Raw genomic sequence first — 26,150 nt, 5'->3', positions numbered from 1 at the left:
AAAAAACAAACAACTCTGCAGAAATTTTCGGAGGTGAGGGAGAGGGACGAAAAGTTACAATCGAACATCCAATTCTATGGCTGGGCTTTGTTTCGGGAGCTGCTCACTTAAGGCTGCGGGGAAGCAATAAAGCTAAGTGGCCCTTTTTATTATTCCAACCCCCCCCGCGCCCCCCAGCCCACCCCCTCCCTTGAAAGAAATATGTCTAATGAACGTCTCATGTCTGAAACACTGGATAGGATTTATCAAAGGGAGTCAGTAATTACCAAATTGAGAGAATCATGAATCGCTTTTCTAAATTTGAAAAGCACATCAAGAATAGATCAGGAGCAGGCGAAATTAATAGTTACGAACTCATTTCCATAGAAATGGACTTATTAGCAAGCATGCCAGCTGCCTGAAATTACAAGGCATCCTATCGCTTGGAAGAAATAATGGGCCCGAGCGCACGTGGATATTTTGGTTCTTTATCCCTACCAAAGTTTTGTCTTCTTTTTTTTTCTTTCTCTCTCTCTCTCTCTGAAAAGGACACTTGGATTCTGCTAAGTTTGCAGAAGAGGGAGGGTGGAGGAGATCTGTGATTAGCAAAAATGCTTTGCAAGACTTTTTGAGTGGATGGAACATGCTTTTTTTTGACCCAACACTCAAAGTAACAGGTTTTTCCCCCCCCTGTTTTGGTGGATGGAGCTACTGGAAGCCCATTTAGAATACAATAACAGAGTTGGAAGGGATCTTGGAGGTCTTCTAGTCCAACCCCCTGCTCAGGCAGGAGACTCCGTACCATCCCAGACAAATGGTTGTCCAACATCTTTTTAAAAACTTCCAGTGTTGGAGCATTTACAACTTCTGGAGGGAAGTCATTCCACTGATTAATTGTTCTAACTGTCAACTAAATTCCTCCTTAGTTCTAGGTTGGTTCTCTCCTTGATTAGTTTCCATCCATTGCTTCTTGTCCTGCCTTCAGGTGCTTTGGAGGATAGCTACACTCCCTCATCTTCGGGGCGGCCCCTGAGATATTGGAATATTGCTATTTATTTAGAATATTTAGCTCAGAGAAAGCTGACAAAGTGTTTTACAATGGAACTAAGATAACTAATGTAAAGGGAGAACATGATAGAGTCTTCCAATATTTAAGGGGCTGCCCCAAAGAAGAGGGAGTCAAGCTATTCTCCAAAGCACCTGAGGGCAGGGCAAGAAGCAAAGGTGGAAACTAATCAAGGATGGAAGCAACCTGGAACTAAGGAGGAATTTCCTGACAATGAGAACAATTAATCTTTGGAACAACTTGCCTCCAGGAAGTTATGGGTGCTCCAATACTGAGATTTTTTAAAAGAAGAGACTGGACAACCATTTGTCTGAAATGGTCCCCTGCTTGAGCAGGAGGTTGGATGAGAAGATCTCCAAGGTCCCTTCTAACTCTGTTATTCTGAATGTTTGCTTCTCAAAAAGGTCCATGTGAGGTCCATGGGTTGACTTGGGGTCGAGTAGAAGACTGGGAAGCCAGGAAGACCATGGCACAAAGTTTGCACAGTGACTGGTTGGATGTTTGTATTTTGACCCCCCCTTGGCCACCTACTCAATGCAGGTAACACCCTACTCCACCCATGAACATTCCATCCAATATTATTGTGTTATTCTGTTCTGTTATTCTGCTAAGAATTCTTTACTAGCTAGAAGGTATACATTGAAGCTGACAGCTCTTCAGATGTTGCGCTGTTCTCACAAGAAAGATCGAACGTTGCATATGAGGTCGAAGTAGGGTTTTCTGGGAAGGAGGCAATAGAGCCGTGATGGCGAACCTAGGGCACACGTGCCACAGGTCACACACACAGAGCCATTTGTGCGGGCACATGAGCCCCAGGCAAACTTACCTCACTGCGCATGTGCACGCCTCCCAACTGATTTCGGGCCTTTTTCCAGAAATACCAGAAGTGACGAAATGGGCCCATTTTTCAGCCTGTAGAGGCTTCCCTCAAGCCTCTGGAAGTCTGAAAAAGGCCTCAAATAGGCCAAAAATCAGCTGGGAGGTGCAGTTCAGATAAGAGGGCAACAGCTTTGGGGGGAGGGGAATCGCGCGCACATGCCCAGGGGGCGTGGGGGGCCCACGTGCATTGCCTTCTGGGTGCTGGCACACGAGAGTGTGCGCAGAAGCGCACACAATTTTTCAGCACAGGAGCCCCAAAAGGTTAGCCACCACTGCAATAGAGAAAGCGAAAGAATCAGGACCCTGGAGAGCACCAACGGAATGAGACGTGCCCTATTATGCTGTAGAAGGAAGCTGTTGCTCAGCTTTGGTGGTCTCAGCTACCCTACTCCTGAAGAAGTTGTCTGTTCTCAAGAGGGTGTGAATTGGCCCTAATGCGATTTGAATCTTGTGTCAAGGTTCCGACAGACAAACCCAACCGAAGTAAGCATGTCGGAGATGATCCAATCTCTCAATGCAAAACTTTATTGAGTACATCATTTTGGCACCGATGAGGGCAAAACCAGATCTGGCTATTTCCCGCGGAAACCCACACAGTCAAAGTTCAGATTCTGCCCCTCTCCAATCAGAGCAGGTCACATTGTCCAATTGGATCTCCTGGTGTTGTTATGAGAAAGTCTTTCTGGCTCCGATAAACACCTGCCAAAACATCCTTGGTTCTCACGCTTGGCCTGTTGAGGTCTGAAACCTAAGTTCTATCTCCCTCTCCTCTTCTCCCCCCACCCACTAGTTCGTTGCCAAGCTGAGCAGCGATAATAGTTGCCACAGCAAAAAGCTTGACACCTCGATTCAGTGTGATCTGACTCGTAAATGTTGACAATGGAATCGATTCTATGCATCAGATCCGTTTGCTGATTTCATCCCAGAAGTTCATTTGATTCAGAGATGCGATCAAATTGCCTTTGAATCGAATCTCCGCCGTTCATCTCTGTGCAAACCCACCCCTCCCCTGTCCTGAAGGTCAATTAGTTGGGAAGGTTCTGTAGACTGGATTGGTTGGCCTTTCCTTTGAGGGTCTCATCCATGTCTTCCACTGTTGGATTCTCTTCGTTGTGTGGCCGATGCTTTATTTGGCAGTTTAGTTGACTCGGGCAGTTGTGAGAGAAAGAACAAGATCCCGTTCTTTTTCCCCCCTGCTCCGGTCAACCAAAGAAGATCATTTTCATCCTTTGTTCCTCTGACATATGCCAGGATGGCTCTGAACACACACTTTCAGCTTTTTTGTGGATTGTAATAACATATTTACTGGCATAAGAAGCTTTCTGTGAGTGCCATTCTTCACCTTCCTTGAACAGTAAAATAAAGGCAATTTAGTTTCCCCCAATTTTTCCCTCTCTGGGTCATTCTTGAATTCAGGGGTTTTGCTGAGCTCCCAGGCAAGCCGATAAGAGGCCTGACTTGAATTGACAGTTAATTACCTACCAAGACAGAGTTGGAAGGAGCCATCATTTGTAATACTCTAGAAAGGACCTGAGTCAACGGGTGATGGTTAGAGCTAAGGAGCCATTAAAAACAAGCTAAGCTGCAGAGGGAAAGACAGAGAAGGAGGGAGGAGGGAAGGGGGAGGGAGGAGAAGAAAGGGAGAAGGAGGAAGGGAGGAGGGCATAGTGCACAAGAAGGAAGAAAGGAAGAAGGAGGGAAAGGAAGAGGAAGGAAAGAAGGGAGCATGAGGAAAGAAGGGAGGGAGGAAAGAGAAGAAAGGGAGAAGGAAGGAAGGAGGGCATAGAGCACAAGAAGGAAGAAAGGAAGAAGGAGGGAAAGGAAAAGGAAGGAAAGAAGGGAGGGAGGGAAGAAGGAAGGAAGGAAGGAAAAGAAAAGGAGACAGAAGAAGGAAAGAAGGAAGGAATAGAGTATGAGAAAGAAAGGAAGGAAAGAAAGAACTTTGAGAAGCTTTTAGCATTTGTTTTTTTATAGCCACAACCTGGGAAACTATATGGAACAAAGATCACAGATTGATTTCCCTCTTATTTGTGTGTTGTTTGTGTGTTGTTTGTGTGTTGTGGTTGGAGTTCCTGAATACTTAGGCTAAATGATTGGTTTGCATAATTGATAGGTGGAAACAATGGCCTCGGATGGAAGAACATCTGTTCTTTGGTGACCAAGGTTTCTCTTCTTAGGCCAGCTCAATCTGTGAATCGTGTCTCTGGTTTAAAACAGAAGGGCAAGGTAGTTATTCTCTAACACAATATCTAATTAGCAGAGAATTGCTCTGAGAGGTGAAACAGCAGCAGGAAAGAGAGGGAGGAGGGAGGGAGGAAGATGGGGAGAGAGGGAGAGAGAGAAAGAAAGCGGGGGAGAGAGAGAGAGAAAGACAGAAGGGGAGAGAGGAGGGGGTAGAGAGAGAAAGAGAGAAAGAGGGGGAAGAGAGAAAGAGAGCGGGAGAGAGAGAAGGGGAGAGGGAGAGAGAAAGAGGGAAGGGGGAGAGAGAAAGAAAAAGGGGGAGAGAGAAAGAGACAGAAGGGAGAGAGAGAAATAAAGAGAGAGAGAGAGAGAGAAAAGAGATGGGAGAGAGAGAGAAAGAGACAGAGAGGGGAGAGAGAGGGGGATTGAGATGGGAGAGAGAGAAAGAAAGGGAGAGAGAGAGAGAGAGGAAGAAAGACAGAGGGAGAGAAAGAGAAAGTGAGAAAGAGAAGGAGGGAGAGAGAGATTAGTACAAAAGGGCTGCACTAATTTCTCTCTTTCTCTTTTTAATGCCAGCAGTGCTTAATGTGTGCAAATTGGCTGCAGAGGGAAAGAGAGAAAGGCACGGATAATCCAGCACTTTGAAGCTGGAATCATCAGGAATGTATCGCTATTGTTCTTACTCCACTAGAATCATCAAATGAGTACTGAAAAATATGGAAAGCGTTTTCTCCTGATCTGGGTCACTTTGCATACTGTTGGGAACGGCTTGTGATTTCAACTCTCTTCTGTATCACGGCTGGGCTTATGGGATGTGCTCTTGAAAAGAAAAAGTATCAGGAAAATATCCTGAACGCTGAGGTGTCTGTTTAAAGTGAGGTCTGGGGTGGGAGGAGAACTCACAGAATGCTTCATTTCCAATGTCTACATAATGACTGCTTCTGGTTGATGATGTTCTACCAAGTCCATGTCAACTCATAGATGGACTTTCTCCAGGATAATCTATCCAGTGGTGGGATTCAAATTGTTTTTACTACCGGTTCTGTGGGCGTGGCTTGGTGGGCGTGGCAGGGGAAGGAGACTGTAAAATCTCTAGTCAGAGGTGGGATATGCCGGTTCTCTGAACCACTCAAAATTTCTGCTACCGGTTCTCTAGAACCGGTCAGAACCAGCTGAATCCCACCTCTGAATCTATCCCCAAGTGTCCCTTTGGATCTTCTAGCCTGGAACACCTCACCTCTTTAATTTTCTTCATTGTAGGCTCTTGAATTTGCCTCTGTTATAAGCATGCTAGAGAGATACTGTTATGTTTCTTATTTTTTCTCCTGGTAGCTTTTCTAAAGCCATCATTTTGGGGAGCTTGACTTAAATTTTTTTCTCCTTTTCTCCACATCACAGCCAATAATAATAATAATAATAATAATAATAATAATAATAATAATAATAATAATAACAATAATAATAATAATAACAACAACAATAACAATAACAACAACAACAACAACAACTAACAACTAACAACAACTAACAATAACAATAACAAACAATAACAATAATAAAAGGCCTTTTATAAAATTCAGTTTCTTAAACCATGAGATAGATAGACAGACAGACAGAGACAGACAGATGGTAGATAGATATAGAGATAAAGATAGACATAGATAGACAGAGACAGACTGATGATAAATATAGATAGATAGATAGATAGATAGATAGATAGATAGATAGATAGGAAGAAAGAGAAAGAAAGAAAAAGGAAGAAAGAAAGAAAGAAAGAAAGAAAGAAGGAAGGAAGGAAGGAAGGAAGGAAGGAAGAAGAAAGAAAGAAAGAAAGAAAGAAAGAAAGAAAGAAAGAAAGAAAGAAAGAAAGAAAGAAAGAAAGAAAGAAAGAAAGAAAGAAAGAAAGAAAGAAAGAAAAAGGAAAAATACAGAAACAAGTCCTACTTGAAGTTCGTAATGTTCTGTTTCTTTTTCTCCTCCCAGGATCAACATAACTTCTTATGAGATCTTTCAAATGGATTTTGAAATCGACAACAGCAGTGAGTTGGCTGGAGCCCAGCAAATTACCTGGCAGGTCGAGTACCCTCGAGATGAGGCCGCGAGTGAGCTGGTGGTCTCCGAGATCTTTGTCAGCCAATCTACGTTCATGGGAATTGTTCCACTTGCGATGGTAAGAGTTTTGTTTTAAACAAAGTTTCCTTGTGAAGTTTCTGCCAAATTTCCCTTCTGATGAGGCTACCTGGTTAGGAAATGAAACCAGTTGTAAGTTTACAGGGACAGAATCTCGAAAGGGTGAATTTCTTCATGGTTGGATCTTAGTACTATCAGACCCAACTGGCCAGGCTAACAACAATAACAACAACAAAAAAAGTGATATATTCCAGTCTTTGGTCTTCAGGGGAAAAAAAATGGTTGTAAGTCAAATTAGACTCTTGGTCCGTTTCACTTGGCACTTCAGACTTAGAGGCAGATTAGAGTTTGCCCAACATTGATCTTATCTTCTTGGACAACCAGGAAGATTCATGAGCCTTTCATTCCCTCAACATTATTCCTCTAGAGCAGGGGTGTCAAACTCAACTTCATTATAATCTTCCTTCCTTCCTTCCTTCCTTCCTTCCTTCCTTCCTTTCCTTCCTTCCTTCCTTCCTTCCCTTCCTTCCTTCCTTCCTTCCTTCCTTCCTTCCTTCCTTCCTTCCTTCCTTCCTTCCTTCCTTCCTTCCTTCCTTCTCCTTCCTTCTTCCTTCCCCTCTTTCCTTCTTTTTTGTTCCTTCCTTGCTCTCTTACCATCTTGCCTTCTTTTCCTTTGTCTTTCCTCTTTCTCCTTCTGTCCCTTCTTGCAGGTTCCAATGCAAAGGGGGAAACATTTCTCCTTTTGTTTTTAAGGCTGCAGGGAGGCGGTCACAGCTGAAAATGGGATGCAGGGGAGGGACGTGCGTGTCCTCCCTGAGCGCAGTTTTCGCCCACAGAGGCACCAAGGGGCCGGGTCCTTTGCTGTTTACCCAGGCTAGCCCCGTGGGCTGGATATAAGCACTCCACGGGCTGGAACCAGCCCGCCAGCTTTGAGTTTGATACCCCTGCTCTAGAGACAAAGAACTTCTTATGTCAGCATTCCAACTAACCAACTCCAAACCAATAAACTCCGAGTCAGGCATTTTCTCAAAGTTCCATTTTATTAGAGTTGTCATATCGGCATATCTGGGAAAACCCGAATCTGAGAGTTCCGGGTTTTCCTTTCCCAAAGGAGAAATCAAAGATCCATTGCTTGCACCCACTAGTCCATCACATGGCCCAATCAAATCTTCGTCCCAAATGGAGACATTCCTTTAGACCCAGGAAGGTGAACCTATGACATGTGTGCCACAGGTGTCACACAGAGCCATTTGTGCAGGCATGTGAGCCACAGACAAACTTATCTGCACTGTGCACATGCGCACATCTCCCAGTTAATTTCGGTCTCCCAGAGCTCGAGGGAAGCCTCTGCAGCCTTTGGAGGCTGAAAAACAGGCCTGTTTTGTCACTTCTGGTATTCCCAGAAATAGCAGAAGTGACAAAACGGGCCCATTTCGCGGCCTGCAAAGGCTGCAGAGGCTTCCCTTGAGCCTGTGGGAGGCCAAAAAAGGCCTCAAATGGGCCGAAAATCAACTGGGAGGTGCACAGTGCAGGTAAGGGGGGGGGGGGATCGTGCACACATGTGCAGGGGGCATGGGGGGGCACACACATTGCCTTCTGGATGCTGGCATGTGAGTGTGTGCACGCAAGCGCGCATACAATTTTTGACACAGGGCCCATAAAGGTTAGCCGCCACTGCTCTAGACACTTCTCTCCAGGTGCAGGGTAACTTGTCCTTGACTTGTGAGAAAGGATGTTGAGCCTAATCTTCTACTCTCTATGAAATCCCCCCTCCCAAATTCCCAGGCACTAAATGTGGCAGCTTTGAAGCTTCTAAGTGAAATATGGCTTCCAAGGCTGACATCTTGATGGTGAGGAACATCAAAAAGAGGAATTCTGGTGACCCATAACCATTTTCACAATGTCGGGCAGATGTCCTAAAGGTGAATGGATAGATGTTGTGAGAGATAAATTGGACTAGGTTCCCATTGAGGGATTAAACCAAGCATAATGAAATGAGTTTTATTAGAGATCAGTGTGGAAGTAAAAACCTGGTTTCCCATGAGCTCATACGCTAGAAAATTATCTACACATTTAATTATCTGTCTGGAGAAGCAAGTTCTTTTGGCCAAGTAATGATCCATAATGTGGTCAGTGGGTTCTTTGCTGCTTTATAGGAGGAGAGAAAAACGGGTTTTTAAACTGTTCCTGACACCCTGGATCCCTCACCTCTCTTGGTTATTTTATTAAGCCCAATGAAAATGAATTGCCATTCCATTTTGGGGACCATTAGATCTCACATGTTAATCTGCACACCAGATGTTGAAAGAATCAATTATTAGGGACAGTTGACTGCCAAGAAAGAGAAGCAATGAAGTTGCCCAGGAACAGAGCAACAGACGTTTCCATCTCAAGCAAGGCTTGGCGTGCCAGCAAATGCTAATTGTCATCTAAACAAATGCAGCAACTTGTATCCAGAAGAGTCAAGTGCAAAGTTTCTCGAAGTCTTTTCAACTCGGCATCTGGCTCTTCAAACAACAGAGTTGGAAGGGACCTTGGGGGTCTTCTCATCCAACCCCCTGCTCAAGCAGGAGACCCCATACCATTTCAGACAAATGATCATTAATCTCTTCTTAAACACCTCCAGTGATGGAGCACCCACAGCTTCTGCAGGCAACCCGTTTCGTTGGTTAATTGTTCTCTGTCAAAAAATTTCTCCATGGTTCTAGGTTGCTTCTCTCTTTAATTAGTTAACATCCGTTGCTTCTTGTCTTGCTCTTTTGTACTTTGGAAAATGGATTGTACCCCCTCTTCTTTGTGGCAGCCCCTCAAATATTGGAATCCTGCTATCCTGCCCCCACTAGTCCTTCTTTTCATTAAACTAGATATACCCAATTCCTGCAACCATTCTTCATACACTTTAGCCTCTAGTCCCCTAATCATCTTTATTTGCTTTGGCATGGTTGGAATAGTTCAAGGTGTGAAGATGGTCTGTTTCTGGTCCATATAGTTCAAACAAAACCTTGAGTTGTAGGTGCAGAGAACTAAGCCTGAAACCAGGTTATGGTCACCACACTATAAAAAAAAGATGTTGAGACTCTAGAAAGAGTGCAGAGAAGAGCAACCAGGATGATTAGGAGAATGGAGGCTCAAACATACAATGAAAGGTTGCAGGAACTGGGCCTGGCTAGTCTAGTGAAGAGAAGGACCAGGGGAGGCATGAGAGCAGTCTTCCAATATTTGATTGGCTGCCACAGAGAGGAGGAAGGGGCCAAGCTGTTTCCCAAGGCACCCGAAGGCCAGACAAGGAATAATGGATGGAAACTGAACAAGGAGAGATTCAATCTGGAAATAAGGAGAAACTTTCTGACAGTGAGAACAATCAAGCAATGGAACAGCTTGCCCTCGGAAGTTGTGGGAGTGCCATCACTTGAGATTTTCAAAAAGAAACCGGACTCCCATCTGTTAGAAAAGGTGTAGGATCTCCTGCTTGGGTGGAGGGTTGGACTAGATGAGCTACAAGGTCCCTTCTAACTCTAATTATCTGTTACCTGCTGCCTGGAAAGTGAGAGATCGAAACACTGAGCTAAAACTTCTCCTGAACATGCTGTAGACTTTGTTCCATCCAGTCGGCTGTTCTCCAACTTTCCAGTTGGCATTTCAAAAGTCTTCCATTCAAAAACTTCCATCAAGCTTTATGTCATAGGCCAGAAGGAACTAAGTTGATAAAAAAAACCAAAAAACAATCCGGAAATTAGAGATAAGTAATACTTGTTGAAAGAACGTAGCAAACCAATGTCTGAAATTTCAGCTCCTGTTGTGACACAATGGAGAATCTCCACCGAGCGGTAATGTTGTGTTGTTTGGCCTTCTCTTTTGAGCCTGTCTCCATCTCTCCTTTGTTTTTCAAACTGTCAGATCTCCCATCCTGCTGTTTTTCACCACCTGTTTGAGAAATTAACTCTCATTGGGCTGAATCCTGGCAGAAATAGCTCAACGGCAGAATAACAGACACCGAGTTGCCCAGCCAAGAGTTAACAGCTCAATGGGCTGCCTCCTGCCGGATACTTATATGCCATTATTAACACACTAAGCACTTTTCCAATCTTCTTAGTGTGGGGCCTACATACCGATCAATTCCCAAGGAGTTGCAATATCCCAGCCTAGCAATTATCCCATAGACTGCAAAAGGGCAATTTTGTGCCCGACAATATTTCAGCAGCCAATAGCTTTCTTGACTTATTTTTAGAAGAAATGTTAACGGTCAACCTCAAATCATCCAGCGTAAAAACCATGGTTTCCAGGACAGAGGAATGCAACGAAGCTATACTTCCACCTAAAGTGTGAAGAGCAGACCATTAAGGTGTTCCTGGCAAGTGTGTCGTGCACACTCACAAGCACCGTTTGAACTCCAAGTCTGGATTTCTACATGCATGTTGCATGTCAGTCTCGCTGGATGCATCTATGCATGTCATGCCCCTGTCAGAGTCTGAATCCGAGGAGGAAGCCAGACAGTTGACAGGGAGTGGGAGTGTGGCTTCGTTGGCTGGAGAAGGGCAAAGTCCAGCTGGGCAGAGCAGGAGAGAGGTAGAACAAGGGAGACTGAGTTCAGGCCCACCCCCTCTTTATCCTAGGGCACGCAGGGAGGAATGGAGAAGAGAACAATGTGGGTTGCTTGGCTTACGGGGGAGAAAAGGGCCCTGATTCCCTTCATTAGCCGTAGCTGGGAAGACAGTTGATAAGAAAGGCAGGCTGTGTGCGGCAGCTGCTGGGAGCAAATGTGACTTTATCCTGTGTTGTCATGGCTTATCTGTGTTCCTGGCATCTTCCCAACCATATGAGTTTTGCCGTGCTTTCAAGTTTGAAATTCTTGCTCCTGCCCTGCCAAACTAATTACTTCAGTTTGGCTTGTTTGGATTTTAAGTTGCAGTTTGTGTTGACCATGTTTTGGACTTAATTTTCTGCAGTCAAAGGCTGTTCCTGGGAGAGTTTTTCTCCAGCCAGAAGGTAACCTGGACACTGGGGGGCAAGTTGGAGATAATAAAGGGACTCTTATTGTTTATCTGACTGTGTTGCCTTTGTGCCATGCCCCTTTGGGTCATCACACTGCACATGATTGCTGTTTGAGACTTTCCTGGCTGGTTTCTGACACAGGAAATTGAGGGGAGAAGCTTTACCCATGCACAATCCACTTAACGATTCCAGCGAATCACTTAACAACCCTAAGGGCCGTAAAATCAGGCAGGACTGACTTAACGCCCGCTTTGCTTAACATGGGGAAATTCTCGTCCCGACTGTGGTCATATGTTGAAGATGACCCATCCTCCATAAATCTTTTCCATCCCTGTCTTTGGAAATCCTGTTCCCCACCCACCCCTACAAACACGCTCTTTCTTTTGATTAATGGCGGGCTAATATTGTGAATCCCTTCGAACTGTGGATGGTCTTCTATACTCCAGTAAGATTTCTTTTAAATGGGAAATTGAATAATGGGTGTTTCTGCCCTTCTCCCTCCACTCCATTCTAAGCTGCCCAAAGGCTGAACTGCTGACAAGAACAACCAGGAAAAATGGCCCTTAAAAGAAGCCGCCTTCTCGATAACTCAAGCCTGAAGGGGGGAAAAAATTGCTGAGTACATCAATTTCGGCATATTTGGGCAGAAGTAGCCAAAATGCTTCCAGGTATCGCTGTTCAGGGGGTAATGCAACCCGTGGAGAATATTTTTCACTGATGATATATAGCCAGAGTGAGTGAAAAGGGGTTACTAGCTCTGGCAGGCTTTGGTCCAAAAAAAGCGGAGAAATTTCCATTGCTCGAGGAAGAGTTGTTTTCATTTCTGCAACGTTCCTAATCGCAGCATTTCCCCCCCCCTCTTCCCTTGTTTGATCCAGTTCATTCAAAATGATAGAAAGGATGACTTAGGCACGCCCATAGCTTACCCCTGGCCCCATCGTGGAACAACAGGAATGTGGGAATTTGTCTCCTTTTTCAAAGATTCTTTCCAAGTCGTCTTTCTAAGAGAGCAAACCTTGTTCCTTTGTAATTCTGATGGGTCGTGAAACGTCTGCAAGAAAACAGCCAAGTTCAGATAACACCAGTCCTTCTTTCTCTTTCTCTTTTCCCTTCTCCATCTCCTTCTCCTTCATCCTTTTCCCCTCCTCCACTCCCTTCTAGAACTGATGTTGTTCTCTAGTTGGGTCATGAAATGTCTGCAAGAAAATATCCAAGGACCCAGGATACCTCCTTCTCCTTCTCCTCTTCCTCTTCTCCTTCTTCTCCTCTTCCTCCAAGTACCTCACAGGCCTCCTTCTCCTCCTTGCTGCACACCCCACTCCCACTATCACTGATGATATTCCCTAGTTGGGTCCTGAAACGTCTGCAAGAAAACCACCAAGCTCAGAGAGCACAAGGACCTCATAGTTCAACCCTGAGCTACAAATATGCTTATCAAGTCTCTCCTCTCTCTCTCTCTCTCTCTCTCTCTCTCCCTCCCTCCCTCCCTCCCTCCCTCCCTCTCTCTGTTTCTCTCTCTGTCTCTGTTTCTCTCTGTCTCTCTCTCTCTGTCTCTCTCTCTCTGTCTCTCAGTCTCTGTCTCTCTCTCTCTCTCTCTCCCTCCCTCCCTCCCTCCCTCCCCCTCTCCCTCTCCCTCTCTCTGTTTGTCTCTCTGTCTCTCTGTCTCTCTCTCTCTCTCTCTCTCTCTCTCTCTCTCTTTCTTGGTCTCTCAGTCTCGGTCTCTCTGTTTCTCTCTCTGTCTCTGTCTCTGTCTCTGTCTCTGTCTCTGTCTCTGTCTCTGTCTCTCTCTCTCTCTGTTTCCCCCCCTCTCTGTTTTTCTCTCTCTGTCTCTCTCTCCCTCCCTCCCTCTCTCCCTCCCTCCCTCCCCTCTGTCTGAAACATTGTCCCCACCTTCAATTCTCTCTCTTGTGGCATCAGCCCAGATTCTCATTTGATGCGCTGTCTAGCGTCAGTGATCAGCGAGTTCATTGTCTCTAATTTCCCCCTGGGCCCATTTTTTCCCAACCAGCCGGGAAAAGTTTATCTTGCTTTCGGTCCTCCTTAATGACTTTGTGCGACTTTGCACCTGATTGGGTTGGTCAGCCCGTAAAGCGAATACATCCCATCGGGCTTCTGAAGGGAAATTTTGGCTGGCTGACCTTCTTACGGAGGGGTGTTCTTTTGACTGGCTAAGCTACCCTTCGTTCTCATGCTACCTCACCTGAAAATTATTTCTGTTGTGTTAGAGGCGCTCCAGTCACTTAATAAAACAAAATGAGCAGTCAAAAGTAAAGAAGAAAAAAAAGAAAAAGTAAAGAAAAGCCTCATTTAAGTGCCCAAACTTTAGCTCTTCTCAGCCACCCCCCACCCTCCAAAGTATCTGCACTTCTTAACAGTTGGCTGAGAGTTTGGCTGGTGCTGTGTAGATAATATTTCTCCCTACGCAATTTTTGGACAGTTGCTTTTAGTTTTATTGCCAATTAGCTTGGCATTCCACTTCTGTGGCTCAGCAGCAAAGGGCAGAAATCTGAACCCGAGGTCTCGTCAAAAGGGTATTATTTGTAAACCGGCAAAGAAATTGCAGATATTACGACATTATTGTGAATTAAATCCGGCTTGGAAAATAACAGACCAGACACTAAAAATGACAATTCTGTCTTATCTGCGACAGTGTGTAAACCTTATTAGTAAGGGCTAATTGTCTCCCTCTGCATTTCAGAATTAAAGGATGAAGAGAGCTATTTCTCCATTATTACGTTTTTGAAGGCGCTGCACTCGCATAAAACAAAAGCTACATATACGGGGAAATGCACCCGTAGTATTGATTTGTGCAGAGATTTTTTATGGGAAGCGTTAGAGAGCTTCTGACACGGACGCATATAAACCGTAGTAGCTATTCGTTTAAACCAAGCCCGTACTCATAAAGGAGAATATTTATAGCTCAGGGTTGAAATGAGAGGTCCTCGGTGCCCTCTGAGCTTGGCTGTTTTCTTGCAGGCGTTTCGCGACCCAGCTAGGTAACATCATCAGTGCTAGAAGGGAGTGGGGATTGTGGGGTGGAGGAGGAAAAGGAGAAGGAGAAGAAAGAAGAGGAGAACGACTGTGAGGTCCTTGGTGCTCCCTGAGCTTGGTTGTTTCTTGCAAGCGTTTCATGACCCAACTATAGAACATCATCAGTGCTAGCAGGGAGCAGGGATAATCTGATAGCACTGATGACATTCCGTAGCTGGGTAACCAAACCTCTGCAAGGAAAACCACCAAGCTCAGAAAACATCAAGGATACCACAGCTCTGCCCCACCTCCTCTCTGCAAACTCTATATGAAAAACCAAGCTAAACAAGAACAAAAATATGAGACAAGGAGAGGTTAATAAGAAGGGAACCAACTCAAATAATTCCACGGTCCGTCAGGCTTGATGGTACAACCAAGGTTTTTTTAAAAAATAAAATAATTTTTTTTTATTGATCATATTTTCACAATTAAAAACATATTTCCACTCATTACAGAGTATTCATAACAGCGTTCACTCCCACTGACATATTCCTAAATATGTAGGTTATTACTAAGTATTGTTACAGTTATTTCTGCATTCAGTTTAAGGCTTATATTGATTTATTGACATAATTATTCACATAGTTATACGCAGTGTTATTTCATCTTACCATAACTCCTACCTTTCTTTCGTTTATCTACTTTACATCTACTTTCTAATCAGTTATACCATAAGGTTCCAGATCTTCCATCAATAGCCTATCCATCTCTGCACTTTCTAAAACCTTTTTTTATTATCAGGGTGTCAGAAGGAATATTATCACATTTCCAATTCTGGGCATAGGCAATTCTTGCTGCAGTTATTATATGGAGTATGATATATTGATATTTTTTTTTGCCAATTTTATCTCTTAATATAGCCAATAGGAATATCTCTGGTTTCAATGCAGTTTTCTGTTTTACAATTTCTTCAAGCCAATTCTTAATTTTGAGCCAATAATTCTTAGCTTTAGGGCAGGTCCACCACATATGGAAAAAAGTTCCCTGTTCACATGACCACACTTCCAATAATTGGATTGGCTAAAATGTTCCCTGACAGATCAGCAAATTGTTGGTACAACCAAGTTTTAAGAAACTTTCAGAAGGTCAAAAGGCTTCAGGGCTTACTTCAGGGGTAAGGATGTTCTACAAAGGGGGTGCTACAGCAGAGAAGCCCCACCGTGTGAGACCTCCCCGAATGTAGCCAGGGGTGGGCTTCAAAATGTTTAGCAACAGGTTCTCTGACTGGTTGCTGAGTGGGCGTGGGCAGAGTGGGCGTGGCCTAGTCGGCCTCCTGCACCATGGCATGGGGGGGAATGTTTTTGCCCTGCCGGGGCTCCGGAGGCTTTCCTCGAGCCTCCAGAAGGGTGAAAATGGCCTCCAGGGGCTCCAGAGGTTCTCCGGAAGCCTGAAATGGGCTCATTTCCGGCCTTCCGAACTTCCAGGAGGCCCGATTTTCACCCTCCCCAAGCCTCTGTGTGTGCCCTGTAGTACCTGAAAACTTAAGAAAACACACACACATGTGTGTGTGTGTGTGTTTTCTTAAGTTTTCTTAAGTTTTACATATATATATGTGTGTGTGTGCTGTGTGTGTGTCTGTGTCTCTGTGTGTGTGTATCTGTGTCTCTCTGTGTGTGTGTGTGTGGGTGGGTGTGTCTGTTCTAAAAATTTGGCACACATGCATATATATATATATATATATATATGCCAAATTTTTAGAACAGTTACCTTCGAAATCATTAAATTGCCAAATACAATTATCTTAAAAATATCAGAGCAGCTGTTCGAACATATGGGACCAGTTGAGAGCTTTCCCCATCCAGGGTCTTCAAACAGTTGCCCAAGGTTAATGCCTCTAATGCCTTATTCATTTATCTTTTTTTTCTGAGGTGTGTGTGTGTGTGTGTCTAGGGGAGGGGTAGATTTTGTTCTTCTAAAACATCCTATCCCTCATACGCTCTTGGCCAAGCTCAGAAACTGGTGATAAAAGTAACTGAACGTATGCAGAAGTCCTGGAAACATATCATAGAATCATAGGGCCAGAAGGGACTTTGGAGGTCTTCTAGTCCCCACTTGCCCAAGACAGGAGACCTTATTCCACCCGGGACAAATGGTGTCCAGTTTCTTCTGGATGACCTTCAGTGATGGATCAGCCATAACTCTGAGAGGCCATCTGTCCCATCTGATTAATTGTTTTCACTGTCAAGAAATTCTTTCTTAACTCCTCAGATCCTTTAATACTTCAGCTCAAGGCTTGTTCTCCAAACCAGTTACCACCTTGACTCTGGCTTGGAAGGGATATTTTAATGTTAGGTTTGATGTAGTTATTGGGTGAGTTTATTAGGGATTTCAAAGAATGGTGTAGGGTCTCCTACTTAGGCGCGGGGGGGGAGGATTTGGACAAGATCAGGGGTCGCCAACCTTTTGGACCTCAGGGACCACCAAACTCATAACTTTAAATCCCGTGGACCAGAGACCCTGGGAAAATCCCCCCAAAAAAATCTGCAGGAAAATCCCCCACCCTGTTTTCCTACTGATCGATCGTTCTTTATTTGGGATCACAGGATACCATCTCCAGCTCCATTCTCAGCGGGGGAGAGAGAGAGAGACTTTTGGCTTCGTGCAAGGAAAGCAGCAGAAGCAGCAGAAGTCTTTCTTTCTCTCCCCCAAACCCCACCAGAAATGAGTCTTGAAGCAGGATGCCTTGCAGGGTCCCAAAGACTCATTTCTGGCAGAGTTTGGGGGAGAGAAAGAAAGACTTTGGCTGCTTTCCTTGCGTGTAGCCAAAAGCAGAAGAAGAAAGAAGCGGAAAGAAGCAGCCCGGTGGCCAGGCGAGATGTGTGGGGCGAGTGGGGCAAGTTCCCCTCCCCTCCCTGCCCTTCCCCCTCCCCTCCCTACCTCGTGTGGTTCGCCATGCAGGCGACGCAAGCCTTGTGTTCCCACGGGCCTTGTGTTCCCGCGCAGCCTGGATTAGTTAGTTAGTTGACTTTATTGTCCTTGCACCTCGTACAACAAAATCAAACACCATCTTCAGTGCACATCATGACCATGAAAATCAATACAAACACACATCCTTCACACTCCACATTAATTGCTTGGGGGGGTGGTGCTTTAGGGGTGACATTTCTCTGCAGACCACCAAAATTTTCTCATGGACCACCAGTGGTCCCTGGCACACTGGCTGGTGACCACTGGACTAGATGACCTACAAGGTCCCTTCCAACTCTGATTATCTGTAAAACGTACCTGGAAGAGCTTGTGAAAAGATCTCTGAGTCCAATCTATCTTTCAGATTTTTGGAGGCCTCTTTTGTTGAGGAGCAAAAGAGATCTAAGGAATAAAGATAAATCATTAACTGGGGTTACGATCTAAGGAATAAAGATAATAAATTTTTGAGCGTCAATCACTCCCGTCTTTTCTTCTCCCCGCCCTTCCTCTGCCCCCCACCCTCCGAATCTAATACAAGTAAAAGCAGAATCAAAAATGTTCACGGCCAACATCAGGATATGCACACAAAATAGAAATAACAAGTGTCAAGAGACAGGGATGATGTGATGGTAAATTACACGCTGATGAATCTGATGTTAAAAATAGAATTTTGGAAGCCTTTTTAATTCCCCATGGCCCACTTTACTTGCCGGTAAGGAGAAGCGAGTGAGCTCAGAAGATAAACAAAGCTGCTGTTTTAGCAAAGAGCTTCTGCATCTTTGGATTGTTTTTTTTTTTTTTCCCCAATCGCTGGCCACGCTAAAGTGTGTGTGTTTGTGCGGGTGGGCGGGTGTGTTTGTGTATCTAGAAAATCTGCTTGCCATTGTTTTTGCTCTGTTATTGTTTATTCATTGATGCATTTATTTCAGGGAATTTACATTGCCGCCTCTTTGCATGTGGCGACTCAAAGGTGGCTTGCAGGAAGATAAAAGCCTCATATAGAAAACAGTAAAAACAATGGAAGTGAATAATCATGGAATAAATTCATAAAATGATCCCATGCCCCCTCACCCTGGCGACAATGCATCACACGAGCCATTTGATGGGCTCCATCCCACTCTGGGTTCCTCAGGCTCGCTGGCAGAGCTAGGTCTCCAGTGCCTTCTGGAAGAGTGTGTGGAGTGGGGGCCAGATTAATTTCTGGCGGCATGATGTTCCAGAGAGACGGAGCCACCACGGAGAAGGCCCTTCTGGGTCCCACCAGGTGTATCTCTCTCGGGGATGGGACCCGTAACATTCCCTGCCTCCCCTCTCTGATGGGTTGGGTGGATGTGACTGGCAGGAGATGTTCTCTCAGATCACCTGGTCCCAAGCCATGAAGGGCTTTAAAGGGGACAACCAACATCTTGAATTGCAGCCGGAAGCAAATCAGCAACCAATGCAGCTCCCACAGGAGAGGTAATACATGTGCACACCAGGGTCTGCATAAAACCATGCTGCATTTTGCACCAACTGGATCTTCCGGATGTTCTTCAAGGGCAGCCCCATGTAGAGCACCTTGCAATAGTCAAGATGGGAAGTGACTAGGGCATGAGTGACCGTAAGTAGGGTATTTGCCACAGTGCCATTTTGCCCTGCAACCTCGACTGTGAAACAGAGATTGGAAAGAGTCTTAAGTCACCATCTTCCAAGGAAGGAAGGAAGGAAGGAAGGAAGGAAGGAAGGAAGGAAGGAAGGAAGGAAGGAAGGAAGGAAGGAAGGAAGGAAGGAAGGAAGGTTGGTCTTTAGTCTTGGTCACCACAATGTAGAAAAGATGTCGACACTCTGGAAAAAGTGCAGAGAAGAGCAACCAGGATGATGAGGGGACTGGAGGCTAAAACATACAATGAACGGTTGCAGGAACTGGGCCTGGCTAGTCTAGGGAAGAGAAGGACCAGGGGAGACAGGATAGCAGCTTTCCAATATTTGAGGGGCTGCCCCAGAGAGGAGGAAGGGGGTCAAGCTATTTTCTAAGGCACCCAAAGGCCAAACAAGGAACAATGGATGGAGACTGATCAAGGAAAGATTCAACTTGGAAGTAAGGAGAATTTTTCTGACAGGGAGAACAACCAACCCGTGGAACAGAAGTTGCCCTTGGAAGTTGTGGGAGCTTCATCACTGGAAGCTTTCAAGAAGAGACTGGACTGCCATCTGTCAGAATTGGTGTAGCGTCTCCAGCCAAAGCAGGGGGTTGGACTAGATGACCTACAAGGTACCTTCCAACTCTGTTACCCTATTCTACTTTGTTTTATGGCTGAAAAAGGTGGAATCTCAGCATCCGTAAGGCAAGAGCTACCTGACCAGTTGGGTACTTCTATGACACATTTTCACCTGTCCCTCTGAAATTTGATCCTATATAGTGAAAGAGCTTTTTCTATTGGATTCTGTCTCCTAAAGTTTCAGTGAAATTCTCCTTCCTTTCATCCGGCCCTTGGATTCTTGTGCCTTCACCAAATCCTCTGCAGATCTGGCCGCTCCATTTGAAGCCCAGAGACAATGCTTAGAGCTTTGGTCTGTTTCGAACCTACCTGTCATATGTCAAGGAGGATCTTTTAAGCTGCATCTGACTCCCTGACCAGCGTTTTTGACCTCTCTGCTTTAGATAATCTCCTTAGATCTGGCAACGGAAAAGATCTTTTAACATCTCAAGCATGATAAAGCATTTATGCTGATAGATAAGGAGATCAAACAATGTATCGGTGAACATAAGCAAGGAATAATTCCCCCAAGGGTTGTTATTGAATTCGCTAGGTCTTTTCTAAGGATCTGTATTGGGTTTCTCCCTCAATAGGCTCAGAGTTGAATTTAAATTTCATCAGTAAGCCAGCTGTTGTTGACATGCCTGCCATTATTGTCTTATTCTCTTGGATTTATTCATGTCTTGTTTCAGCTGGTATTAGAAAGCACTTCAAAACACAGCTTTCTAAAAGGGTTACATTTTCCCAAAGACTTCTGGGATTTTATCCTGGGTGGATTCAGCCATCTGTAGTACCCCCAGTAAATGCTGTTAACATTTAACATCTTCTACTTAAGAAAGAAGACAGACGATGCCCAAGGAATGAAGAATCTCTTGGCTTCTTTCCTGCAGTTTCCTGTTTATTCGGATGGACAAGTGCTGTAGCTCCAAGCTTGCTTACATCAGCTTATGCCCCGAGACTTCTGAATAAATATGCCCAGATTTGCATTGCAATCCAATGCTGTTTTATTTGATAGGCCTCCTTGAAATCCATCAGCCTTACCTGCATACAATTACGGTGTGTTACCAACAGAAGAGAATATTGGTAGCTCTGGGTTGAACGGTGAGGTTGTCATTGCTCTCTGAGCGTGGTTGTTTTCTTGCGGATGTTTCATTACCCAACTAGGTAACATCATCACTGCTAGTTAAGTAGGCAGGGAGGAGGAGGAGGTGGCGGTGGTGGTGGAGGAGGAGGAGGAGGAGGAGGAAGAAGAGGAGAGGATAGCTGTGTCCTTAGTATTTTGTGAGCTTGGTTCACAAAGCTCGCTTGTTTTCTTACAGACATTGCATTATCCAACTAGGTAACATCACTGCTAGTGAGTTATGCAGGGAGGAGGAGGACAACTTTAGGGTGTCCGGATTCTGGCGATTGCCCTAATTAAATAATGAGCCTTGAGCAGAATCCAGAAGATTTATTAAGAGCAATATGACTGGCATTAGCCTGTATGAAGCCAACTCTGGCATACATAATTTACAGTCACCCGTGACCCTGTTTTCCCACTCCTCCCTGGGTGTATCATAAATCAGATGCTCCAATGAAGCACCGGGGCTAGGTGTCACCAATCATGTTCTCCAATTAAGGATTTCAGGGGCAGAAGATCCAGTAGCTTAGATACAATCTTTTTAAGATGATGGTGGAACGCACTTCTGGTTTTAAACTGCTGCCCTGTGCTCCTCCAGATTTCCTCTCCCCCCCGTTTATGGCAGCTCTCAAACAGGCATAGGAATGCTTTACGAGTTGTCCTAGGGTCCTTCGTGCTTTCTGACTTGGTTCACAAAGCTTGCTTGTTTTCTTACATTTCATTACCCGACTAGGTAATATCATCAGTGCTGGTGAGGTTTGCAGGGAGGAGGAGGAAGAGACCTGTGAGGTCCTTGGTGCTTCCTGAGGGTTGTTTTCTTGCAGATATTTCATTGCTCAACTACGTAAAATCATCAGTGCTGGAAGGGAATGGAGTTTGTGGAGAGGAGTGCTCGGTGCTCTGAGCTTGGTGGGTTTTCTTGCAGACATTTCATGACCCAACTAGGTAACATCATCAGTGGTAGAAGGGGCGAAGTATACAAAGAGGGAGCAAACCCCACTCCCTTCTAGTACTGATGGCATTACTTTGATTGGGTAATTAAACATCAGCAAGAAAACTACTAAGTTCAGAGAGCACCAAGGACACCCACAATGTGAATGTGTGATAAGCTGAATGGTAAAAGGGGCTTCCTAAGGCTGTATTATTTGCTTGGGCTAGGCCATTTAGATTCAGGATTACATTTGGAGCTTGAAAGAGTGACTTTGGAGATAAAAATGGTGGATCAATTAGATCTATGATCCATTTGTTGTCTACGGCATCCAGAAGAATACTCAACACCATTGTTCACCTACCTTGTTTCTTCAAATTCTGTCTTTCCATTATTTCATGGAAGGCCACAGAGAAAACCATTGCTTGCATCATTTTGATGTGTCTGGATATCAATGCAGCACAGAAGCTGAATATTTCCCCCCTCAAGGACTTAATGGCTGTCCTACCATGTGCTAATTGGCAGCGTATTTCTTGATTGCTAGTATCTTGAACGTTGATCATTGATTATCAAAGGCAGATGCTCTTCACCACTCCAAAGTTTTCTAAGGCTGGTTGCTATACTTGTTGTCACTAATTTCACCTTTGTTATATTAGTCCCATATTTTTTCCCACTGTGCTCCTCATCTCTCATTATTAAAGCTTGCAAATCACTTCCATTCCATCAGAATAGTGCAATTAGCACAGCACAGATGATAGATACGTCTAACTCCCAATTTTAATAGCACATACATTTTCTTCCAATCAAGCTTCCTTTGATTATATATATATATGTGTGTGTGTGTGTGTGTGTGTGTGTGTGTGTGTGTGTATCATTTAGTTTGAATAAATAAGGACAGAGAATAGCAATATCACTTAGACTTATATACTGCTTTACAGTGCTTTACAGCACTAAGTAGTTTATGGAGTCAGCATATTGCCCCCAGTAATTTGGGTCCTCATTTATTTTACCCACCTTGGAAGGAGGGAAGGCTGAGTCAACCTTGAGCCTGGTGAGATTTGAATGCCAAATTGCAGTCAGCTGGCAGTCAGCAGAAGTAGTCTGCAGTACTGCACTCTTAACAGCTGAGCCACCATGGAAGGAAGGAAGAAGGGAGGGAGGGAGGAAAGGAAGAACAATAACAATAGCACTTAGACTTATATACCACTTCACAGTGCTTTCCAGCTGTCTCTTAAGTGGTTTACAAATGTCAGCATATTGCCCCCAACAATCTGGGTCCTCATTTTATTGACCTTGGAAGGGTGGAAGGCTGAGTCAACCTTGAGCCTGGTGAGATTCGAGCTGCCAAATTGCAGGCAGCTGATAGTCAGCAGAAGTAGCTCTGCAGTACTGCACTCTAACCACTGTGCCACCGTGGCTCAGAATACATCCTTGTCTTACTCAACCGACTGGCTCCCATGTTTCCTCTCTGGACTGTGGCTTTCTGTCCCATGCTTTAAGTTTTGCTCAAAGACAAAAGACAATCTACCCCTTGATGCATTCAACACAACCAAAGGCCCTTGTTTAATCATCGATGAAACACGCATCGAGGGGGTTTGTATGTGTGTTTGTGTGTGTGTGTGTGAGCTATTTTTTAGCTTTATCCAGCATGAGTTTGAAGTAGCTGGAGGAAAGAGCAAGGGAAGAAGTTGAGCAATAGAATAGCTTTTCAGTGTTGGGCACAAAGCCTGTTTGGTGTAGAGCACATCCCGTCCTTTTAACTATTTCATCCTGTCTTTCCAAGCTTAGCTTGGTGTAGGGAGAGAAGGTAATGAGGGGGCTGAACACGTTGGAGACAGCCACCAGGTTTCATCCTTTGAAGCATTGTATCGCTTTACACATCAACAATAACGCCTTAGGAACGACTTATATGCAATCATCTTGGATAGAATATACATTGCATGCACTTTGAAAAGAAAAATTGGGATGGATGCAGAAAAAGCAAGCCTTCTGCTTGATTCAATTGTGCAAATTCATCCTTGGATTTTTTTTTTAAAAAAAATGAAGGGAAGTCCAGAAGACCAAACTCTGAAGCAGGACGAGTATTACTGATGTTTTGCAGGGAAAAAAAAAATCAGTAAGGAAAATAATAATAATAATAATAATAAAATTGAGTCTTGGGAGTGAACAGAAGCTATCCTTTATAAAAGAGAGAGGGAGGGAAAGAGAGAGAGAAAGAAAGAAGGTAAAGGAAAGAAAGGAAAGGAAAAGAAGGAAGGAGGCAAAGAAAGAGAAGGAAAGAAGGAAAAAAAGAAAGGAAGGGAGAAAGGACAGGAAAGAGAGAGGGAAGGGAGGGGAGGAAAGGAAAGGAGAGGAAAGGAATGGGGAGGAAAGGAAAAGAAAGACGAGGGGAGGAAAGGAAAGGAAAGAGAGAGGGAGGGAGGGGAGGAAAGGAAAGGGAAGAGAGAGGGAGGGGGGGGAGGAAAGGAAGGGGAGGAAAGGAAAAGAAAGAGGGAGGGAGGGGAAGGAAGGAAAGGAAAGAAGGAGGGGAGGAAAGGAAAGGAAAGGGAGGGAGGGGAAGGAAGGAAAGGAAAGAAGGAAGGAGGGAGGGGAGGAAAGAAAAGGGAGGGAGGGAAGAGAGGAAGGAAGGAAGGTATCCAACATAGAAATAGGCTTGAACAAGCAGGTGGAAGATTTGCAGTGAAAGTAAGTAAGAGAAAAAAGAAGAATGTCCATGGAAAGCAAGACTGTTCTAAAGGAGGAAGGAAAAGGCTGGCTGGGATTTAGAAGCGGGCGATGGTGTTTACACGTGTCGTTTCCGGGGGGTGGATAATGCAATCCGAAATCTGCCCTGGGAGCAAAGTCACTCTATTCTTGCAAAGTCAATTTGCACCGTCTGCATTCTTTTGGATTTCATTGGCGCTTTTCCCTCTGGACGTCGCCGGCGGGATCATTATAATCATTATTATATAATTTTTTTTTAAAAAAAGGATTCTCATAAACTGCCTCCAGAAACAGAGGACGGGGGGGAAAGAAAGAAAGGTAAAAAGATGCATTCAGCCAGAAAAAAAATAAAATAAAAACCAGTTGGTGCAGCAGCAGCAGCAAAAAAAAGAGCAGCTTTTGGAAGGATTTCCTGCCCTTCCGTATTAGCCAGGCTTTGACATTAATATTTTGTCCACAGGAGGCTGGAAGGGGAGGGGGAGAATGAAAAAGGGTTTAACGGGGGGGGGGGGAGAGACTTTCTGCCCCCCCCAGTCCTCACCACACTGATTTCCCCATCAGGCTGTCGCCTTTTCTTATTTCAGCCCTGTCAACATTGGGATGGTCGTGTTTTCATTTTAATGCCGCTTTTGGAAAAACCACTTAAGGAATCTGTCTCGTGAAGAGCAAGATATCTATCAATAACAAATTATCATGATCATCCTCTCACTTTGGATTAGTTTAGCATTAGAGAGAGAGGGGGGTGGGAGGGTGGGTGGGTGAAGAAAGGCCTGATAACAGCATCTACCAGCAGGAGAGATCAAGTAAAACATCTCAGCCAATATTCCCCGCCGGCTTTATGGGGCTCCATCCAGAGAGAGACCAAGCGATGCGCTGGTTTTGTTTAAGCTCGCAATTGTAACAGGGCAGAATGTTGCTCCCAATTCCATCCTCCCTCCCTCCCTCCCTTCCTACCTTCTTTCTCTTTCTCCTTCCCTCCTCCCTCCCTCCCTTCCTCCCTCCCTCCCTTCTTTCTCCCTTCTCTTTTGCCCTTTCTCCTTCCTTCTTTCCTTCCTCCTTCCCTCTCTCCCGCCTTCCCTCCCTCCCTTCTCTTTCTCCCTTTCTCCTTCCCTCCTTCCTTCCTTCTTTCCTCCCTCCCTTCCTTCTTTCTCCCTTTCTCCTCCTCCTCCTTTGTTCCTTCCTTCCCTCCCTCCCTCCCTCCTCTTTCTTTCTTTCTCCTTCCGTTCCTTCCTTTCTTTCCTTCATTCTCTCTCTCCTCTTTCTCACCATTTTCTTTAAACTTCTTTCCTTCCATCCTCCATTAACCTTCCTTCCTTCCTCCTTTCCTCCCTCCCTCCCTCCTCCTCCTCTTTCTTTCTTTCTCCTTCCGTCCCTTCCTTTCTTTCCTTCATTCTCTCCTCTCTTTCTCACCATTTTCTTTAAACTTCTTTCCTTCCATCCTCCATTAACCAACCTTCCTTCCTTCCTTCCTCCCTCCCTCCCTCCCTCCCACACTCCCTTCCTTCTTTCTCCCTTTCTCCTCCTCCTCCTTCGTTCCTTCCTTCCTTCCTTCCCTCCCTCCCTCCCTCCCCCTCTTTCTTTCTTTCTCCTTCCGTCCCTTCCTTTCTTTCCTTCATTCTCTCTCTCCTCTCTTTCTCACCATTTCCTTTAAACTTCTTTCCTTCCATCCTCCATTAACCCTCCTTCCTTCCTTCCTTCCTTCCTTCCTTCCTTCCTTCCTTCCTTCCTTCCTTCCTTCCTTCCTTCCTTCCTTTCCTCCCTCCCTCCCTCCTCTTTCTTTCTTTCTCCTTCCTTCCTTCTCTCTCTCTCCCTCTGGCAAACCTTTTTAAACCTTCTTTCTTGTCCTGCAGGATCGTTACCTTTGCCACTTTCGCTTTTTAAACATCTTTTATGTTGTTTCCTTGTTTTTTATGAACCCTTGTAAACTGCCCAGGGTCCCTGGGAGACTCAGGAGGCCTATAAACCGAATAAACAAATAGTCCACATTTTTTGCAGCGA

General features: G+C 44.8%; 1 protein-coding gene across 1 annotated transcript in view; it reads left to right on the top strand.

Annotated features, from left to right (window-relative positions):
- LOC113425230 (transmembrane protein 132B-like) overlaps positions 1-26,150 on the top strand; it is a 157,166-nt gene that overhangs the window by 90,530 nt on the left and 40,486 nt on the right. The window contains exon 3 of the mRNA XM_026687284.2: positions 6,089-6,275. Coding sequence (XP_026543069.2) covers positions 6,089-6,275 — 187 coding nt within the window. The remainder of the gene's footprint in view (positions 1-6,088; positions 6,276-26,150) is intronic.

The sequence above is a fragment of the Notechis scutatus genome, chromosome 13 (genome assembly GCF_049901735.1).
Source record: "Notechis scutatus isolate UNSWTSFEM ecotype Mainland chromosome 13, rNotScu1.2, whole genome shotgun sequence".
Classification (NCBI taxonomy): domain Eukaryota; kingdom Metazoa; phylum Chordata; class Lepidosauria; order Squamata; family Elapidae; genus Notechis; species Notechis scutatus.
This window is presented reverse-complemented; position numbering and strand designations above follow the sequence as displayed.